At 45.7% G+C, this 21,023-nt stretch overlaps 2 protein-coding genes and 1 long non-coding RNA gene across 9 annotated transcripts in view; 2 read left to right on the forward strand and 1 right to left on the reverse strand.

Annotated features, from left to right (window-relative positions):
• Nucleotides 1–6,813, forward strand: part of SORT1 (sortilin 1) — a 56,194-nt gene extending 49,381 nt beyond the window's left edge. For both annotated transcript variants that reach the window (XM_084866178.1, XM_084866177.1), the window contains exons 17-20: nucleotides 78–186; nucleotides 1,466–1,572; nucleotides 1,845–1,968; nucleotides 2,182–6,813. In XM_084866178.1, coding sequence (XP_084722304.1) covers nucleotides 78–186; nucleotides 1,466–1,572; nucleotides 1,845–1,968; nucleotides 2,182–2,196 — 355 coding nt within the window. In that variant the 3' untranslated portion in view covers nucleotides 2,197–6,813. The remainder of the gene's footprint in view (nucleotides 1–77; nucleotides 187–1,465; nucleotides 1,573–1,844; nucleotides 1,969–2,181) is intronic.
• Nucleotides 1–21,023, reverse strand: part of LOC311612938 — a 68,525-nt gene that overhangs the window by 44,173 nt on the left and 3,329 nt on the right. The gene's annotated exons all lie outside the window — the stretch shown is intronic.
• On the forward strand, nucleotides 9,028–19,474 carry MYBPHL (myosin binding protein H like). Of its 6 annotated transcripts, none has more exons than XM_084866266.1 (9): nucleotides 9,028–9,407; nucleotides 14,607–14,695; nucleotides 15,198–15,393; nucleotides 15,592–15,731; nucleotides 15,875–16,034; nucleotides 16,134–16,270; nucleotides 17,252–17,438; nucleotides 18,255–18,301; nucleotides 19,317–19,474. In XM_084866266.1, exons 1-8 carry the CDS (start codon nucleotides 9,263–9,265, stop codon nucleotides 18,263–18,265), a joined length of 1,065 nt encoding a protein of 354 aa, XP_084722392.1. In that variant the 5' UTR covers nucleotides 9,028–9,262; the 3' UTR covers nucleotides 18,266–18,301; nucleotides 19,317–19,474. The 6 variants fall into 6 exon arrangements, with proteins under 6 accessions (XP_084722392.1, XP_084722391.1, XP_084722395.1 ...); XM_084866265.1 differs by having other exon boundaries at nucleotides 9,150–9,407; nucleotides 15,839–16,034; XM_084866268.1 differs by having other exon boundaries at nucleotides 9,156–9,407; nucleotides 15,198–15,324.

Consider the following 21,023-nt stretch of genomic DNA (forward strand, 5'->3'; position numbering starts at 1 on the left):
ATCTTGTTTTCAGGAAATAGACAAGAATTCAGTAATGCATCCTTGTATTCTGTTAACAAATTTTCTCTGCCTTTCAGATACCGGAAAATTCCAGGAGACAAATGCCAGGGCGGAGTGAATCCAGTTCGAGAAGTGAAAGATTTGAAAAAGAAATGCACAAGCAACTTATTGAGCCCAGAAAAGCAGGTATGTCCAAGCAGACGTGGATGAGGTTCAAGCGAGGTTTCATGATCCGGCAGGCTTCCCTTTGCACAGGGAACTGTCAGGAAGAAGGACGGGCATATAACCCAGGGAGCTCATCTACTGAGAACTTCTTTGTTGGGGAAAAATAGTATTTCATAAAGTGGTTCCAAGTCTTAGAAGCATAGCGTTGAGGACATTCTGAGGCTCAAGGTCATTTGAAAAAAAGACTCAAGAAGTTTGGCTGTAAAGGGCTGGACGTGTGTGAAAGTTTGGCTGTAAAGGGCTGGACCATAGGTAGGGTGGATCTCTGAGCCAAGTCATGCCAAGTGTGTTCACAATGAAAATCTGAACGATGGTAACAATGGGCTGGTTTTCATATAGAAGCAAATTCCAGGGCTGACTACAGATCTATAGTACTGGACTATCTGCTGGAATTGAGGGGGGTGGTAAAGAAGAAACCCTGATGAAGAAGCACTACACCAGCAGCATGACTTGGGGCAGGCCCCTCCTCTAACTTCTGAGGGATGCGGGCCTGACAAGGGTCAAGGTGAAGAAGGCAGTGGAAGAAGACTGCTGGGTATGTGTATTTGTTAGGGAGCAGGGTCCTCCTCTGCACCCCATCTGCACTCCCGGTGGCTGTCCTCAGTGTGTTTGTGTGTGTGATTGCACAGGACTCCCGCCCATAAGAATCCAGCTCAGCCTCCTCTTAGATACAATGAAAACACACACTCCCAATTTCCCCACCCAGAAGCAAGCAGATGACACTCAAATAATGATATGAGAAGGCTTATTTATAAAAAACATACCAAAATTAAATTTAAAAAATAAATCTTGGTGTTGTGTGATATAGTATTTGCACAACTTCTTTCCAGCTGATGGCACTGTTCTAGACCCGTTTAGCCCACTGTTACCGTCATCTCCCTTTCTGGATCCATCCTTAAAAGCTCTAAGACTTATTAACAGTGATAATAGGAAACAGTCATATTACCATTTGATCTAGGAAATTGCCAAGGCTTCCAGTGTAATTCTGACATTGACACCACTAAGATTGCGCCATTCTGATAGCTTCAAGATAGCTGAAGTTCTGGTGACCCTCTGCCAGGTGTGATTCTCCTGGTTCATCCTCCTGAGATGGTTCACATGGGGCTAAAAGAGTAGCATCCTGAAATGCCTAAAGACTGAGGATCACTCAGAGAAATGAGGGGGATCAGCAGCATCTTTGAATTCTGTCCTAGAATATGCATGCCTGAAATTTTTTTGTTTTGTGTTTTCATTTATCAAGAATACCAAGTCAAATTCTATTCCAATTATCCTGGCCACTGTGGGATTGATGCTAATCACAATTGTAGCAGGAGTGCTCATTGTGAAGAAATACGTCTGCGGGGGAAGGTAAGGAACATGGAAGTCAATCAAAGGTACTGCAGTCAAACCAGAAAGTCAGCCAAGGGCACATGGTTGAGTCTGCCCTTAGCAAAAGAAGTGACATTTCTGACACGTCAGGCCCAAGTCTTCTCAGATCTTTTACTTTCTATAAGCCAACTATGGCTCTGCTTCCTGTATGCGTGACTTACTCTCTGAGTGTGTAAAACTCAGAAAAGCTGGTGCTATAATAAACACACCCTCCTCGGCACATTGGGATTCACGAAGGGTTCTGTTCGCAGGTTCCTGGTGCATCGGTACTCGGTGCTGCGGCAGCATGCAGAGGCTAATGGTGTGGATGGTGTGGATGCTTTGGACACAGCCTCCCACACCAATAAAAGTGGTTATCATGATGACTCAGATGAGGTGAGACTATTTCTTCTTGAGGGTGATCCAGAAGTACAAAAAAAAAAGAGTGATTCTTTTTCTGTGCATGATCGAGATGTGATTGAGGCAAATGAGGGTATAGGCTAGAAGCAGAAACTTAATGACTAAGACTCGATCAGCCAGAAACGAGATAATTGCTTTCAAAATAGGAATTTTTCAGTCTGTTAAATAATACAATCTATGTCTTTTCAGGACCTCCTGGAATAGCTCCTCAAAGGAAATGCAGTACCTCTTACACTCCCTGTGGCTCCGACTTGGGGAAATAAATTTCCCATTGCGAGGGATCCAGCTCTGTTTCTGCTGCTTCCGTCAAAGCCAGAAGGACCTCTACTAAAGACATGCAGGGAGTGGGAGGGGGCAAAACCCTAAACACTTACAATTGGCTCTAAGAAGAGGAGGAGACATTTTTAAATCTTTAACCTCTTATTTTAAGTTCTGTCTTTTTGCAAAGTATGGGTTCTTTTGGGTTTGTTTTTGTTTTTTAAGGGAAATGAAATGGAATTTGAAGGGAACATTTCACTAACTGTACTCCTGCATGTTTTGCATGGCACCTGCCCCAGGGCACCTGCCAACTCCAGCACCAACCCTCACAAGTAGTTGGTGCAGTCCCTAGACTCTGCTGGTGACACAAAGCAGCTGCAGAGATGAACACGGAGGCTCTGGTGACTGGCATGACCTGGGCAGCCTTTCTGCCTCTGGGGACAGCCCTTCTCCGAGAACGTTGCACACCCGATCCTTGTTTATTTTTTCCAGGGACCGTAGATCAGTGATTTTCCTTTTCCTGCTTAATTAGGCAACACCCTTGTTAATTGCCCTTTGGTGACTAACTTAACCATGTGCTTCCAAGACACTCTATCAGGAGAACTTAAAGGGCAATATTAACTAGGGGCAGGAAGAAGGGAGCAGCAGAGAACTGACTAGATAGAGCACTATGGAAGGAGAAATTCTTCCTTCCTCCAAGATCTTTCAAAGCCATGCTGTATGTGTGCCAGCAGACTTGCTCAAGGACAGGGCGCAGGGCTTGCCCGGTGTGTCTGCCCAGGCAGTGCAGCCCCTGAGGATGGACCATGGACTTCCACGGGCCCTGCTACCTGTTGTGTGGGCTCAGTGGTGAATCATTCAATTGGCTGCTTATGTGCTTCCTCTTGTACGTGGAGCCAGGACTAGACATGTTTTCAGATTTATAGGCTTTATTTTTAAAATCAGAATTTTATTACCAGCTCTCTTCCTTACCCCTTTCCCCCAGCTTTGCCAAGTAATTTATTGGCATGAACCTTTTGGCTGAACCAACTGAAAACGCTTCCAGTATAAGATGATATTTTGTGTGATGCATTAAGTTCATATTTTAAATTTAAGAGAGTTTTCCATTTGACATATTTTCAAATTAAATCAATTATAGAATGTAGTGAGGTGGATTTTTGGGTGACCATCTAGTCATGGAAAGCTGCAATGATTAATTTTAATACAGCTTGAATATTTGCTATACAAGAATATAGTATAGTATGCTTTTGGTCTTGGGTACCTGCTGTGCTGGTCACGGTTTCTCCCAATAAATATGATTGGGACATTCTCTGGTAACTGCCATTTTGCTGCTAGGTCATTTTATGGCCAGGAAGTCCATAAAAAGTAAATGTGCCAAATTAACTTTTGTCAGAATGTGTGAGCAGATGGCTAAAGTTCTCTCCTCACCAGAATGGAATAACAGCAGCAGGGAAAGTGGGGGAGGGAGTGGACAGAGAATTGTAGAGACTTGGAAACTGCATAAAATAAAATGAGTCAGTGAGCTTCAGTTAGAAAATAACGTTAGGTAAAGCAGTTTCTGTGAAGAGATTTAATATTTGTTAGAGCCAGAGAGCACTCATCTTTTAGGAAAAGCTCGTTCATTTTGCAGGTTTTTAAATTTAAAATAATTCCAAAGATAAACCAGTTCACAAAGGATACAGTGTCAGCCTTTGTCCCAGACATCCTCCTCTCCTGCCCAAAGTGAATTTTTTAACTTTTTTTTCCCAGAGAGAAAGGGAGATAGAGGGATAGAAACATGAAAGAGAGGTTCTATGTGATAACTAAGTGCCTCCTGCATGCCCCCTAATGGGGATCGAGCCCACAACCCCAGTGTGTGTTCTGAACAGGAATCAAACTCGGACCTCCTGGTTCATGGGGCGATGCTCAGCCACTGAGCTGGGCCTGCCAAAGTGAATTTGATGTCCAGGAAAGATCTACTTCACCTACACCTTTCCTCCTAGCATATACTCACTGGGGTAGATGTGCTGAGATGTGGTGATTCGCTAATCAGCTTTAAGATATAGGAAAGTTAATATTCTTCTCTAAGAATATGAGTAGGGCTCTTTGCTTATAATGATACCTGGGATGCCTATAGAAATTAGCAGTTTTCAGAGCAGCTTCACTTGCAATATGTCATTTGAACCTCAGCATTCTTATGAAATAAAGAAAAGATAGGGTTGTAATTACCACCTTTAGGAGATTGAGCTGAGGTACAAAGACTGAGTTAACTGTCCGGGGCCCCCATATATCACAAGCAATGTGGGCTGGAACATGAACTCTGGAACTTGTGTGTGTGCAGGTCTGCCTCCCTGCACAGGCTCTTCCTTCCTTGCAGACTGGCTGTTCTGTGGGGCAGGAATCAGTGTCATTTCTTTCAGAGCAGTGTTTAATGCCCTTTTGCCACCTTGATAAAAATTTTATTCTGTTTTTCCTGGCTAAAAACAATGGTAGCTTTTATAGTAGTATGTTTAGAAACTGCTTCTCACCTCATCAAGAGTGCAGGAATGAACTCTCTGCTGTGAGTCACTTTCTCCATTCTCCTCATTTCCCATCCCTAGCTGGCTAGCTGGCTCAGTTGGTTTGAGGACTGCTAACAAGCCTAGTGTATTCCCTTTATCAGCTAGTTAGTGTTCTACATCAGCCTGCTCACTCACAAGTATATGTCCTCAGCCAGTGATCAAAACAGCCTAAATCCATGATTGCATCTAAGAAAAACAGATCTCTAATTTGTCCTACTGATGTTGGGTTAGGAGCATTATCTTTGAAAGTCAAGTATAGCATATCATTGTAGTACGTCCTGGGCTTGATAGTAGCAGAAGAGATGATTTCTAGTGGCTTCAGCAATAAAATTTAGCATCATAAGAGAGATTGGACATATCAGACCATCCAAAGTGGGTCTGGGCTCTTAAATCCAGGTGGAGAACTTGCCATCTCTCCTGCTCTGTGGTCAGGTATCTTAGACCTGAGGGGGCTTCTGGTTTCCAGTGAGACCAGAGACCAGGGATGCATACACCTGGGCTGTCATTTGGACGGAAACACACTTAGAAAAATAAAGTGTGTAGAGGGTGTGGCTGTTCTAGGTTGGGCTTAGGAGATTCAATAGGTTAGTTATCACACAGAACCTGCCAGACCTGCCTCTGGGCCTCTACATGCCCAAGCTGGCTTTTCACTCCTGACATTTTAGTAATTCACTGGCCACCTCCAGCTCCTGCTGGTTCTCTCGAGGCCTTTGTCACGATACCAGGGATACAAAGAGGAGTGTTAGCTTGTCCAGACCCAACCCAGGTGCAGGGCTGGCCTGCCTTTAGTCAGTTCTTTATTTTCCAGGAAAATCATCCAGGTAGATTCTCTCCCCTTTTAGGAGAGCTCTGAAGAGCCTGCCCCTATGTACACTGGCTCAGAACTCATCCTGCTAATTGTCTATACAGCCCCCTCATCCCACTTGAAGCCAGGAGACTTGGAACTACTCAAATAGGAAGAGATTCAGCTTTTCAACTTTGCTACTACCTTCTCTCAAGCAGGAAAATAAGCATAGACTAATGTCCCTTGAACAAAACCAAAGTTTCAGATTTGCCACATGATGGAGTGATGGGAAGGGCCAGACTTTCAGCCCTGGCAGTCAGCAGGGGCCAGGCTTTCTGTCCCATCTGCCACCATTTGCCCAGCTCAGGCGGCTCTGGGAGCACCATCCTGCCCAGCAGAGCCCAGGCCTCACCCTCATGAAGGGTGATTGAAATCGCAGCAGCATGTTGATTTTCTGGTTACATCACATTATAACAAGAATCGGAACATGAATTTGAAATTGTCTTCAACTTGCTGTATGCATTTTTCCACACCAGTGCATTCTTAAGTGTTCTTGTTTATAGAAAATAACACACTAATCTGTACCTTTATATATATGTACATATATACATGTATAAACTGTATAGTGTACATGCTAATGATTTATTGATGTGTCCCAGGTTCTACTGCAGTTCTCTTCTGCATGCCCTCCGTTCGTGGTCAGGTGACGGAATGTTCCCTGATAGTCTGCCCACCTCCCCCACCTCCTGTGTTTGGACATCTAGGGAAGAGGGTTTAGTCGTACCCTCCTCCTAATCCTCGTGCACAGAAATGCTCAGGGTTCCCATGTGCCTGTTGTTCAACCCCCTCTTGTCTCTTGCTCCCTTTCTGTGCATGTAGTCCCTCTTGTTCTTTATCTCTGCCTCTTCCCCAGACTAGGGGACAGCTGCCTTCCTACTAAAGTGTAAAGCAGTTATTAAGATCATTACTGCATGTGCGCTAAAAAACAAACCAGTCTTCTGTTCCTTGGAACAGAAAATTGCATGTGAGGTGGGATAATCAAGTCTCAACAACCCATGTCCATTTACACAACAAAGCCAGACCCCATGATAAAATTCCACAAAATGGAAACAAAACTCAAATTTCTTTAGCATTGTGTAAATAAATCTGGATGTGTTTAACTTTGTACTGGTAATTTTCTGTATATTTGCAATATTTGGGTTAGAAATAAAACAGACTGGGACTTTGTTACCTGATCTACTGAAATGACTAAACTACAATTTGTTACTATGATAGCTTTTCCAGATTCTAGGTTCAGCAATCAAACCAAACCAGCACATAAGCCAATTAAAGTGCCAGAACTGTGCATTTATAGCATAAAAGGTATTAAGATAATTTATGAGGGAAACTACCTCCTTTTTTACTTCCTCTTTTCCCCCAGAAAGTCTTAACTGGCCCACCCCGCACACCTTCTCAGGTTTCAATTGTTATATTCTTCCTCTGGATACAGAAACATACAATTACTCTCCTGAATTATATGTTCCTTATAGCAGGTTTGACAAATGACAACAAAGAAGTTTAACTTTGGTATCTTTCCATGTGCCCCTCATACATTTCTCCTGCTGCTCTTATTCAAAGTTCTTCCTGATCCATTTCATTTAAGGCCTTTCAAAGAGTTGCCCCTTCTCATCCAAAATATTTCTTTTGGGAGAGGTTCCTGCTGACCCCGCCCTCACCCCCCCCCCCAACATGATAAACAGGTTCCTGCACCCCAAAGTGTGTGTACAGTGTGTCCTGGTCCTGAGCCCCTATATAAGTCGCAAAAAGGGATTCTGTCTCACACCCAAAGACTAACACAGACTATTGGGATCCTAGTGACTGCCCCCAAATTGAGAGCTAAAAGGTAATCATGAGTAAGGAGCCTAGTCATTCAACCACACTCATTTTTCCTTAAAAAAATAGGGACCTAGTGGAGAGAGGTATATGGGAACTCCATATTTCCACTTTGCGGTGAACCTAAACCTGCTCTAAAAATAAAGTCTGTATAGAAATAGAGATGTATATACCAAGGGGATACACTGTCTGGCTTCTGGGAATAAAGAGCACAACGGGAAACCAGATCATTTGGATGGAATATACAGATATAGGATGATGGTTTGGTAAAACTGGAAATCATAGGACCTTTAGTATGTAACTTGATACCTACTGTGGGTTGGCCACTTCCCTACATTTTTTATCACTTTATCCTCAACCCAACCCTAGCCTCATTATTTTTGTTTCATAGACCTAAGACCCGTAGTTCAGAAGCAGTGATTGGCTCAGAGTCACCTAGCTGATGAGTGAGTGGCATAGCCAAAAGTCACACTCAAGTCTTCTGACCTTATGCCCCTGGCTCTCCTCCCACCCCTGTTGCCCCTCACTTTGTACTTTATCTCCCAGACGAGGGAGCTTTCAAAGGGGCAAGTGCCCTGACCTAAAAATAGCTCATTTATCGAGCACTTAGTCAGCTGTACTCTGCTAAGCACTTTACACAGATTGCCTCTTAATCCTCACAGCAACCCTTGGTTACTATCATATCTACTTTTCAGATGAGGAAACAACTAAGACAGACTGTGATGTGTCGCAAGTCACACAACTAGTTGGTGATGGCGCCAACATGAGCCCTAGTAGTCTGGCTCTAGAGTGCAGACTAACTTCCACTGTCAGTAGGGGGATGGGGAGAGAATGCGGACATACCCTTAAAGGTCAAGTTGACAAGCCCTTGCCCATGCACCTGAAGGCACACTGAAGGGTGGTGGGTTCAATTCCTGGTCAAGGACACACACCTGGGTTGGGGGTTCAAGCTCCCACTCCTGTTGGGGCATGTGTGGGAGGCAACCAATCGATGTGTGTCTCCACATCAATGTTTTTGTTTCTCTCCCTCCCTCCCCCCTTCCACTCTCTCTAAAAACCAATGGAAAAATATCTTCAGGAGAGTATCAACCACAAAAAAAGTCAAGTTAGCCGAAGCCAGTTTGGCTCAGTGGAGAGCATCGGTCTGCGGACTGAAAGGTCCCAGGTTGGATTCCGGTCAAGGGCATGTACCTTGGTTGCGGGCACATCCCCGGTGGGGGGGGTGCAAGAGGCAGCTGGTCGATGTTTCTCTCTCATCGACGTTTCTAGCTCTCTATCTCTCTCCCTTTCTCTCTGTTAAAAATCAATAAAATATATATTTTTTAAAAAGTCAAGTTAAAAATTTACAACTCATTGAATATGGGAGTAGAGAGAGAAAGAGCAGTTCAAGTTATGCCTATCACTAAGCTAATTCTGGGGCCCCTTTCTTTGGACCTGAACGCCATGTCGGATGAGCTGGAGGTCAGGAGTCAAGATGTCACCCAATCCCACAGGAGCCAGAGGCCCTGTCTGGATGGTCTTTGCATGGGGGAGAAGGGGGAGCTATTTGAAGCTCAAGCTCTCTCCTCCCTCCCCGGTGCTGCGTGAGGGGTGTCATCTCACTCCCAAGATAACAGGGCCACCTCAGCCCTCCTCCTGTGGCTATTCTGGGCTGTTGTCTGATCCCCCTTTCTTCCCCCAGCCCTGCTTCAGCCCTTCTTCTGGGAGTAGCGGGGTGGGGAGAAGCCCTGGAGAGGCTGAAAAGCAGGTGCTCAGCCCCTCCCTCAGCACCAACAGTGAAAATCTGCCGCTGGAGCCCAGCCTTGGGTGGCCTAGCATGGAGGCAGTCACGGCACCGGAGGTGGCCCCAGGACCCACTCTGAAGGTGAAAGAAGCCAGCCCAGCAGATGCGGAAGAACCCCAGACTTCACCTCGACAGGGGGCCGGCAGCCCTATTCCTCAGCTTCTGGCCCCTCTAGAAGGTGACCATGGGGTTAGGGAGGGTGGTGGGAGATGGGAGGATATTCCAACTCCCTGATGGCACCTCCTTAGGTTTATGCAGAGCTGATGACCTCAAGGGATGGGGACTTAGGACAGAGGAGCATTGGTTGGAGCTCTGCACCCCCTTCCTTGGTGGACTCTGACTTGCTATTCATGTGTCTCTACTGGGTGTTTGATTTTTTTAGCTGAGAATTTGATAAATGGTGTGTGAGGCACTTAACAATGACTAATAATCTGCTAATGCTTTTACCTTTAAGAAATATATCACGGGGACTAAGAGGACCTGCTATACTAATGCCAGTCAGAAAGGGAATGAGGGTGAGATCGTGACTGTCTAGATTAAAAGAGGGAAATGAAAAAGCTATAGTGACTGGAAGACTAAGTAGTGAATAATCCACGACACTCTGCCTTTCCCTGGGCAGTGCCATGAGTCCAGAGCCTCACCCCCTCTGGCTCCCATAGGAAACCCCACTTCTCAGAATCTGAGCCCCATGGAAGCAGAGCCCTCCTGGGAGAAGCATGTGACTTCTTCTCCATGGTGGTCTCCCTGAGCCTCTTGGCAAAGAGGCATTTTTGAGCTAGGAGGTGGTGGGTGCCCCTTCCAGTCCCTGATTCTCACCCCCTCTGCCGACAGCTCCGTGCTGCTCACCTGAGCCTAGCTGAGCTGACCGGAGGTGGAAGGAGAAATAGGGAAATAATTTCTTAAAAGCCATGGTTGAGGAGTGATTCTCATCAGTTTTACTCACATATCACTGGCAAGGGGCAGCCCCTTCTCAGAGATCATGATACTGTGGAAGAGATCGTATAAATCTGGGTGGGCAATTAGCTATCTCTGTCACAGAGGTAGGGATGAGAGAATGGGATGTTTGAAATTCAGATTGTAGAGGGGCTGTAGTTACTGATCTAGACAATGACCAAGGAACAAAGGTAAAGCAGGGGAGGACAAAATTCCTAGAGGAGTAGCAGGCGTGGTGTAAGGCCCGGTTGGAAGGATGGCTGTGGAAATCACCAGGAATCAGGATTGGAGCAGCGCTGGGGAGAATAACAGTGAGCCAGGGCGAAAGCCACCAGCAGAGGGGAAGACTACTGCAGGGAAGGGTGTAGTGCCTGAGATCTCTAAACAAGTCTTCTCAGAAAAGTGTTGCCTATGTCTATGTCCTTTTATTTTTTTTTCTGACCTTAATTTCATGGTCTTGTCCTTTACAAGATGTCCCTGAGATCACATATGCCTTTCCCATCACACTCCTCCAGACAGGTTTCTGATAAGTCCAAGGCCACATTCTAAGCATCTGTTAATGTTTCTCTAAGAAATGCTGGTACTTTTGGGATCCCTGAAAATCTCTGCTTATGTTTCAAAGCCACGGTTCATCTTGTGCATTCGCCATCTTCTGGTAACCATTCACTGACACACACACACTCAACACACACACACACACACACACAGGCACACACCCCCTTCACTCTGCAAATGTGTCCATCTTGTTTTTTCACTCTCCAGGCCATAATTCACAACATCAATCTGGACTACACAGCCCTTAGGGAACTGCTGGGGGAAAATTTTTAACCATGTGAAAGGAAATTATGAGAGGATATGAACAAAATTTCCCATGAGCAAAGAATAAGGAAATGGGCATCAACTTCAGTGGGATGAAATTAGGGTGAACTAGGAGGAATTTTCTAATCAAGAAGAGACAAGATTTTTAGACTTTAGATGGTCTTCACTACTAATTTCTAAGAAAAGAATTAGATAACGTCTTGTCTGAGAGAAACACAGCACTGAGAAAGACACAGCTCAGAGCCAATGGCTCTCAAAGGACTTTCAAAATGTCTTTCCCCCAAAATTCTATAAAGGGAGGAAACCAAACTGTGGCTGTCTCACGCCTCGTCTTAGAAAACCTCAGAAAACCTCGCTTCTGTTTTCGGGCTCTAGTCTTTGGTTCACATCCCTCCTGGCATCTGAGGAGGAGAAAGCCATGTTTCCTCAAGGTCAGTACAATTCACACCTCACTGGGCTATGGAGGTGTGAAGAGAGATGCCCTGAATAAGCCCTCCTATTAACATTCTCAGCAAAGGGTCAGATTGCTCTTGTTTGCAGGGCAGACAAGAAGGCCGGGTTGAGCTGGGGAAGTGCCTGTTGCTTGCTGCCCAGGCACCTGGAGCTGTCAAACACTCTTCTGCCACCTCCCACACTCTGTCAGCTGCTTTAGCCTCAAACCATCCTTTGCCCTGCAATGGGGACCTGGGAGCCTGCTGAAAGCCACCTCCTCTCCTACTGAACCTCAGCTGGAGCATTCTAGTAACTTCAGTTTGTCCCCTATCTACTTATCATTGTGTCAGGGAGTCTCACTTATAGGCAAAGAACTTCACAGGAGACCTCTAGGGAGGAAAAGACCACCATCCTGCTGACAGCCTTTCTTCTCTCTCTGCCCCTGTTAGGATCCCCTCTGGATCTCAGGGCCATTCTGCTCATCCTCCTCCTAATTCCCCTGTCTTAGCTTATGTGCCACATAAACCCATTGCTTTAATGTTTCTTTGTAGTTCAAGTGAAACTAAGCTAACACTTATCAAGGTATTTTTTTAAGAAACACCACGTGGGAACAGATACATGAGCACGCACCCATCTACAGAAGCCTGTTTCCTCCCTGAAGTCTGAGCAGAGCAGAGCTCAGCAAGCACATCTTCTAGGCCTGACAGCTTGGGGTTTTTTTTCTTGTCTCAACCTTTTCAATTACTGAGGGTGTCCCTTATTTGCCACCTCCCTCCAAGGGCAAGATCACAGTCAGAGCCTTGACTTTGGTGCTCAGTCTCAGGTGGACGCTGGAGGACAGAAGTGTGGAGAGGTTTGCCATGTCAGATGGAGAAGCAGGAGTCCCAGTCCAGCATAACTTCCTGACTAGACATGATACTCTCAGCAAATCTGTTTCCGTCTCCAAGCCCTTTCCTTCCAGTCTGCTCCTTGTGCTCAGCTAGGCTCTTCATAACACAGACATTCTGGAGGCTCCTCTCCAGCCCTCTCCCCAGCAAGTGTGAAGGGTGATTTCCCTACTCAACAGTGGGGAACCAAGCCCAACAAGATGAGGTTTTGAACCTTCTTTTTCAATTGCTGCCCTCTTTTTTCAGAAAACCCTTAAGTCATATCCGCCTGTTCTCAGCTCCTTGGTGGCTTGCCAAGATGGCCCCAGGAGAGCAACACATCGCACAAACACTTCTTCTGTTCTTCATGCTCCACCCCCTCCCAAACCGTCAAAGTCAAACAGAGGGCAAGCAGAGCAGGGTCATTCAGCTGCTTGGGCTCTGAGGCTGTCCTATTCCTACTGAGGCTAGCAGACCCTGAGCAGCTCAGGGAACGGGTGCTCAGAGCACTGGAGGCCCTGACCCCCTTTGTTCCTGCAGGAGTGAAGTGCAGTCTGAGACAGCACAACCCAAGTGAAAACATAAGGCACACAGCAGAAAAGGAAACTAGGTAAATAAAATGGACAGCGTGTGCTGAATGTCTGTGGTTATGTTCGTTTACAAAGGCCAGATGATCTTGAGATCGTAATGGGGGGAACTGTGGGAGTGAAATTGTTGGTCTCTAGACAACGATCTAAAGATTGAGGGGTAGAAAGAACAGAGCAGAACCACTATTTTTAAATTTTGCAGTATATAATGTATATATTTAAACAGTTCAATTTATAGGTGAATGTACATTGGGGTGAATGCTTAGGAATGTATTAATAGAGAAATGAGTATCATAAAAAATTTGGAATCCCAATTGTGCTATGTGTGTGGAAGGGTAGGCTGGGGTGCCGGAGTGAATGTCCAACTGCTAGGAATGAATCGTTAGGAGAGGCTGGGAAGTTGGTGGAAACTGAGGCACTGCCACATTCCATTTAAGAGAATAGCAGCAGGGGACTATATGTGCCTGGAAAAGGAGGAGACAGGAGCCTCCAAAAGGCTGGAAAATGGTGTCTGTCTTAGCTGGGCCCCCAAGGGAACACAGGTGGGATGTTTGCATTTTCTCAGTCAAGGCAGCCTGAGACCAAGGAGAGAAATTACACCTGGTCATTTTCCAAACCTTACACTCAGCACTTTCCTGAGCATCTCCTGTCTTCATTCTGGAAGCCAATAAACATGATCTAATCTCTCTTCTCACTGGGAGACCAAGGGTAAGTAAGCAGTGGATCTAGTATGTCCCAGATTCTGTTTGTACAAAGTGATCCTCCACAAACTGGAAGAACACTGTGCAGGCACTGAGCTGGGCAGCCATGCAGAGGACGGCACCCAGACGCCAGCAACCTGTGCAATGACACCAGTGCTGTCTGAGTGGGTCTAGGGAGCTGACTCTGCCTCTGGAAGGGAAAGCTTTTTTTTCTCCTCGGGTCTGGCACCAACCTGGAGGGCAGGGCTGACACTTGGAGGTCAGGATTAACATTGAAAGTGGCCTTGACAAAAGGAGTGCTGTTAAGGATAAATGTAGCAAAACGGTGAAAAGACAAACCACACAGACTGGACTTGTCTGTGCACAGACAGAAAAAAGAAATCTTAGTTGATGGAAAGTCAGGAGTTGCTAGTTATAGATTAACAGAAGCATCAGGTTTCCACTCAGGGGCTCTTGCTGCCAAGACTGGCGCTCTCTAGAGCAGTGGTCGGCAAACTCATTAGTCAACAGAGCCAAATATCAACAGTACAACGTTGACATTTCTTTTGAGAGCCAATTTTTTTTAACTTAAACTTCTTCTAACGCCACTTCTTCAAAATAGACTCATCCAGGCTCTGGTATTTTGTGGAAGAGCCACACTCAAGGGGCCAAAGAGCTGAATGTGGCTTGCAAGCTGCAATTTGCCGACCACGGCTCTAGAGCAGTGTTTCCCAAAGTGTGGTACGCATACCCCCAGGGGTATGGGAAGAGTTTGGTGGCAGTAAACGTTGCACCGGAGTTTGGTGGAGGTATGCACTCCACCGTACTATCAAAAGTTTGGGAAACACTGCTCTAGAGAGGATCCTTTAGCCAGTTGTTTGTCCCTACACCCCAGCAAGATGATAGGAGCAATCTTCCCATTCCCTACGAGAGAACTTAATTTGCTAAGCCTGGGTCACCTACCCATAGAGCACCGCTGAAGGCAGTACCCACTCCCTCTGAGCACCACTCTTCCCACCAGAAGAGGCTCACCACCCTATTCTCTCTTTCCATCACTCAGAGCAACCTAAGATCTGGTTACCTCGGGCGCTGAGGCAGACCTACATCCGCAAGGTTGGAGACACTGTGAACCTACGAATTCCATTCCAGGTGATCATACCCCAGTCCCACGCTGGGTCCATGGCTGATTTGGAAACAGATACCAAGAGTCCTACTATCAGTAGGGCAGTTGCCCTGGTCTTGAATGAAGGGAGCCATATCACCAGAAGTCTGAGGCCAAATGGGCCTTCCATCTGCACTCCTGGGGGTGGGATGAGTTGGGCCCCATGTGATGAGGTGAGTCTAATCCAAGTCCTTCGGTCTGCAGAGGTCTAGGAGCTCTCAGCTGGGAGGGCTCGCGGGAGTTTGGGCAGCTATTGTTAGTACCAGCTGCCCTGCATGTCCATGACCTAAACTCACAGAGGGTGGGAGACTCAAAGCTCCTCTTTTTCCCATGATCCTTAGGCTGTTGCTGAAAGACGGAAGTCTCCTGGGAGAGCCCACCAATCTCTAACTCAAGGATTTATAGCTGCAAATCAAGTCACCATGTGGAACTGGGGGGAGGGCCAAGAGGCCTCCTGGGGCTGCTCACAGCCTTATCCCTATTTCTCAGGGCAAACCCAAACCTCGAGCCACCTGGACACATAACAACTGTGCCTTGGATGCCAGTCGTGTGAGTGTGCGGAATGGGGAGCAGGACTCCATCCTCTTCATCCGAGAAGCCCAACGTGCTGACTCAGGTCGTTACCAGCTCCATGTGCAGCTGGGCGGGCTAGAGGCCACTGCCACCATTGACCTCTTGGTGATCGGTACGGTGGGGAGAGCACCAGATGGGGTGGTCCTCAGGGGCTCCCTCTCCAGGCATCATAGAGAGCTGGGGACACGCTGAGTGTGGGACACAAGTGGATGGAGGGAGGAGTAGCTGAGCAGAGGAGAAGGGGCACTCCTGAAGCCATTTCCACGCATGCGAGTTGTACCATGCCCTGTGCCATGCTTGGCCCTTTCAGAGAGGCCAGGCCCTCCTCAGAGTATCAAGTTGGTGGAAGTTTGGGACTCCAATGCTACCCTGGAGTGGACACCTCCCGGAGACACAGGCAATGCGGAACTCCTGGGATACACGGTGCAGAAGGCTGACACAAAATCTGGGGTGAGGCCCAGCGGGGAGGGAGGAAGGGAAGGAGGCATAGCATATTCTGGAATGGGGCTCTGATAGCTCCACATGGTGGGCTAAAGTGGATTGAGTTCACAAAACAGGTGTCTCACTCATGGCATCTTCTTGGGACCCCAAAGCTGTGGTTCACAGTGCTGGAGCGTTATCACCGCACCAGCTTCACAGTCTCCAACCTTATCATCGGCAACTCCTATGTATTTCGAGTCTTTGCTGAGAACCAGTGTGGGCTCAGTGAGACAGCCCCCATCACTGCCGACCTTGCCCACATCCAGAAAGCAGGTAAGGTGCAAAGATCCTGAGCTGGGAAGTGAAGGATAAAGACTTGCAGGAGGATGGAGATCTCAGGCACTACATCAGGGCCTTTCTTGGTCACCCCAGTTACTGTTTACAAGACTAAGGGGTTTGCCCAGCGAGATTTCTCTGAAGCTCCAAAGTTCACCCAGCCTCTCGTGAACTGCACTACAGTCACCGGCTACGACACCCAGCTCTTCTGCAGTGTCCGTGCCTCTCCCAAGGTGAGTGGGGAGTTTTATGGGTGGCTGTGCTGTGCTGCTTCCTGTGCCTGCTCTAACCATAGCTATATCAAAGAGCATTCCAACCAGAACGTTTGTTCCAATCTGCCTCTTCCATAACAGGTCCCATAGGAACAGTCAGGGCACTTGGAGTCCAAAATAGGCCAATGTGGAAAATATTCCCAGTTTTCCTTTTAGTGTTTGTTCCTCATGTTTGGAGATGTCACTTTCTGACTGGCTGGCAATTGGGAATTAGCTCCAAAGCTGTGTGTCTCTCTGGCAGGGGTCATGGAGTCCCGTTGGTTTCTCCTTACTCCCCCACTGCATTTCTTCTGATCAGGGCCATGCACATTCGAGCTGCCTAAAATTGAGCCTTTGGCCACAACTCTGAGCAAGGTTCTCTATTTGCAACCTACTCACTCCATATGTGGCATAAAAGCCTTTACCAAGTACCCTTTGTGTACTAGTCCTGGGTCAGATTATGTGGCCATAAGATCTCAGAAAGAAAAAAACCAGTAAGTCAACTTTAGAAACTACTTTCTAACCAGAGGGACAAGAGTAATCCCCAAGTCAACAGTGGAAAAGAATATGAATGACTCAATAATGTATATACAAAGAAGAGGCAAATCTGACACCCAGTTCTTCTGATCCATAAAGGGGCTGCTTGAGCAGGATAGAAGAGAAGTTATCACTTTTCTTTTAGTCAGGAATACTTGATGAGCAAGGCAACGTTTCAGGTGCTCTTTTCAACCAAGAGAAGGAGTGTGGAGGCTGTTGATACTGGAGGGGGAACCCATTCCTAAATATAAGGGATAGAGACTACCCAGAGGCCATTATCTCTTCTAGATCCCTGTACCATCTGTTCCAAAACGCTCCTCTGGCCGGTGTGTCCCCAAATATTGTAGGCAGTGTCTCAGAGACTGAGCACAGAAAGAACAATTGGTTCTTACCACCCCTTGATGCACCCTCATCCTTATCTTCTAGCCGAAGATTATCTGGCTGAGGAACAACATGGATATCCAAGGCAACCCCAAGTACAGAGCCCTCACTTATTTGGGAATCTGCTCACTGGAAATCCGCAAGCCTGGTCCTTTTGATGGGGGCATCTACACCTGCAAGGCGGTTAACCCCCTAGGGGAGGCATCCGTGGACTGTCGGGTGGATGTGATGAGTAAGGGCAGTACTCATGCCTTCGGGTGCAGTCATTTCCTTTCTCCACAGATGAAAAAGTTGAGACAGAGACACAAGCCTAGATGGAAAAGGGCTTAATTTGCTTCCCCATTCAGGCCCTTTCATCAAAGTCAACATCAGGATGTGTATAATTCTACAATTAGAAAGAGTTACTATTTCAATTTTGCAAAAGAGAAACTTAATGTACAAGGAGGTGATTGATTACTCAAGATTTCCAATGTTGGTTAATTGAGGAGTTGGCACTATGGTGGAAAGAGCCCAAGTTTCCTGGTCCTCACCCAGATCACTTTAAACACACACACACACACACACACACACACACATCAATCTTCTGACCCCATCCAAGAAACCTGCAACTGTTTATTGGGCTTTTAAACAAACCAGAGAACTTTGCTCGCTGGTTTGCTAAAAGAAAATATTGTACATCTCTCTACCTCTCTTCTACTGCCACCTTGTTCAGATCTCCATCATTGCATTTAGCACTTTTTTATAATTATCAATTTACTGATCTGTTTCCCCATTAAACTATGAGCACTATGAGGGTGGACAATTTTATCTGCCTTTGTCTCCTCCACTGCCACCCCAGCATGGAGCCCCGTTTCTGACACACAACAGACACTCTTTAACTGTGTGTAGGATGAATTACATATCCTATTCTTCTCTATGCATAAACTACTCATTAGCATCGTGGACTCCCCCAAAAAACAGAGAAGCATTCCCCTTCCCAGGACTCTGAGAGAAGGTTTCCCAGAGATTTCTGAGATATTGACATTGGGAAATGTCTGAATTCTTGCAGCTCCCCTTTGAGACTCCCTAAGAGGACATGGACAACCCTTGAGGAAGGTAAGGAGAGAGAAACAGGTGTCTGAATGTTTCTTGTTTCTGGCTAGTGTTGTTGAGACATGGGCAGATGTGAATTCCTGAGCTTTCAATTCTATCATTCTCATGGAGGAAATTTATCATAGATGAAATCTATTTTTGCCACATGCTCTATCTATACTACTCAAGTTCATGATGGGAATTTATGCTCCTCTGAAGAAGAGTGATAGCATCTGCCTAATTGTCAGGGGGATCTGTGGGAGGGAGGTGGGCAGATGCTGTAAGAAAAGATGTCAAAGGAATAATCAGGAATAGAGGATGGGCAAGGGTCACCACCACCACATGGTGGCAGCAAGGGAAAGGAGAAGGAAGCTGCTCTTCGGTATCATAAGCATGGTGAAAAACAGATCCAGTGCCTGTTTTTGTTTTTTTGTTTTGTTTTGTTTTTTGTTTTTTTACTTTGAAGTTTATGGATTCCTTCTCCTGCAAGAGGATAATTAAAAATATGGGTATGTGATTCTAAGCAGCACATTACAAGCAAATGGCAACTCAGATCATTGTTAGAATTTGATAGCGCCTTCAGATTCTAAACCATTCACAGTAGAAATGTTGTGTACAAACTGATGAGTGAGGTGAAAGAGAAGCTCATGAGAGAATTAAAGAGAATGGGTTCCCAATGTCTCTGCTGACTTGCAGCTCCTGGCTGATAAAAATTGAGAATGAATTCAATCCCAAGAGCTTATCATTGATAAATAGCAAATGAAAACCCTTAGGGATGCATTAAAGTACAAACTTCTCAGAAGAACTCTCTCTGCCAGTTGGCTTGCGAACACAGTTCTCTTGCTATCCCTCGGGTCCCTCTCGGTGTCAGTATTGTGTTGGGTTAGTGTTAGTCTTCTTAGTGTTTTTGTCCTTTTACCTCTCTCCCAGCCAGTGCCCAGCAATGAGGCAGGGTAAGTAGAGAATTCATACCACCCTGTATGTGCTCTGGCTGCTGGCTGTTATGGCATAACAAACTCTCTCTTTTCTGTGCCTCCAGGAAGCCTGACTGTGCCAAGATTGTGTTCTTAAGGAGCTTCAGTACAGCATCTGGTTTGCACCGATCTAAATAAATGGGAGGCTCCTCAGTGCATAAGTGTCCATCTGTTTGTGCCTTCCCATGTAGAAAAACCATTTAGAAAGTTGGAGTTCTTTAGCAAGACTATTTGCAATTTCAAAAAAACCTCAGATTCCTCTTTCTCTTCTGATATCCACTTTTGCTTCTGATATCCACTTTCTCTTCCACAGAGGTTTCTAATATTGTCCTTGTCCCTAGACAGTGTATCACAGAACTCAGTTCAACTCTATACAGTACCAGGTACTGAAGAGATGCTGAAGATCACTTGCCTCTTCCTCTCTGGGCTTTCCAGTACAAGTTGGATAACTACAGAAGGCACAGCCAGACAGCAGGACACATAAATACATAGCTTGCTAATTAGGACAGAACATTAAAACTTGAGGGCTTGGAGATACTGAAGAAATTGTAGTGTATTCTTATTAAGCCCCAGGGAAAGAATTAAGGTGAGGTGTTCTTGCTTACATTTGTTTTTATTCTTATAACAAATAACATATTAAATGCATTCTGTGATGGAATCTGCAAAAGATAGCAACAATTCCTCCCATCCTAGGTTGGGCATGGTGATCTTATCAAGAGTTAGCATTGCCCTGTTTGGGTAGCTCAGTTGGTTAGAGCATCATCCTGATGCCAAGGTTATGGGTTCGATCCCCAGACAAGATACATACAAGAATCAACCAATGAATGCCTAAGTGGAACAGATTCCTCTTTAAACAACAAATCGTTGTTTCTCTGTTTCTTTCTTTCTCTCTCTCTCTCTGCTCTCCCTCCTGCTCCTTCACTCTCACCTTCTTATCTCCTCCCTACTTCCATTCCTCTCTCTTTTTCTAAAATCATTTTTTTTTAAAGAGTTGGCATCTATTTCTCTTCCTCATGAATCTGGGCTGACTATGCAACCTACTTTGACTAAAAGGATGTAGCAGAAATGATGTTGGAACAGTTCTAGACCTTAAGGAGTCTAGTAGTTTCTGCTTGTTTTTGCAAGTTGGCTCTCATGTGAAGAATTTCAGGATAGATTACTGAATTATTAGAGGCCACATACAGGACATCCAAACCCTGGCTGACAGACAGTACGAAGGCTCTAGACACCAGGACTCTTGGACATTTCAGCTATAGTCAAGCCCAGTCTACTCCTTGTGGAGTAGAGACTAATTGTCCCTGCAGAGCCCTGCCCAAATTATAAACCATGAGCAGATCAATGGGTGCTTTTTTCAAGCCACTGAATATTGGGGCGGTTTGTTACACACAGTAATAGGGTGGGGCAAAAGTGGCTTTGTCATTGTGAGTAGGCAAAAACAGTTTATTCTTGTATTTTTTCCATATGAATAACTGTAAATCTACATTTGTCCCACTCTGTATATAACGCAAACAGCCTTCTATGTAGCAGTCATTGAACTAAGAGCTTTGTCTCTTTCATATTCATTTTATAAATGAGTAAACTGAAGCTCATAAGTTATTCCAAGTATGCAGGTGGTAGTAACAGAGCTAGCATTTGAACCAGGTGGTAGTAACAGAGCTAGGATTTGAATACCTCACACAACCTGCAGCCTTCTTTATTTTTTTTCCTCTCTTTCACTCAGTGATCCTCACTGTAATACATATAGGCTTAAGAAAGAAAAGATTTCCAGGATC

The sequence above is a fragment of the Pipistrellus hanaki genome, assembly GCF_964339955.1.
Source record: "Pipistrellus hanaki genome assembly, chromosome: 18".
Taxonomy (NCBI): domain Eukaryota; kingdom Metazoa; phylum Chordata; class Mammalia; order Chiroptera; family Vespertilionidae; genus Pipistrellus; species Pipistrellus hanaki.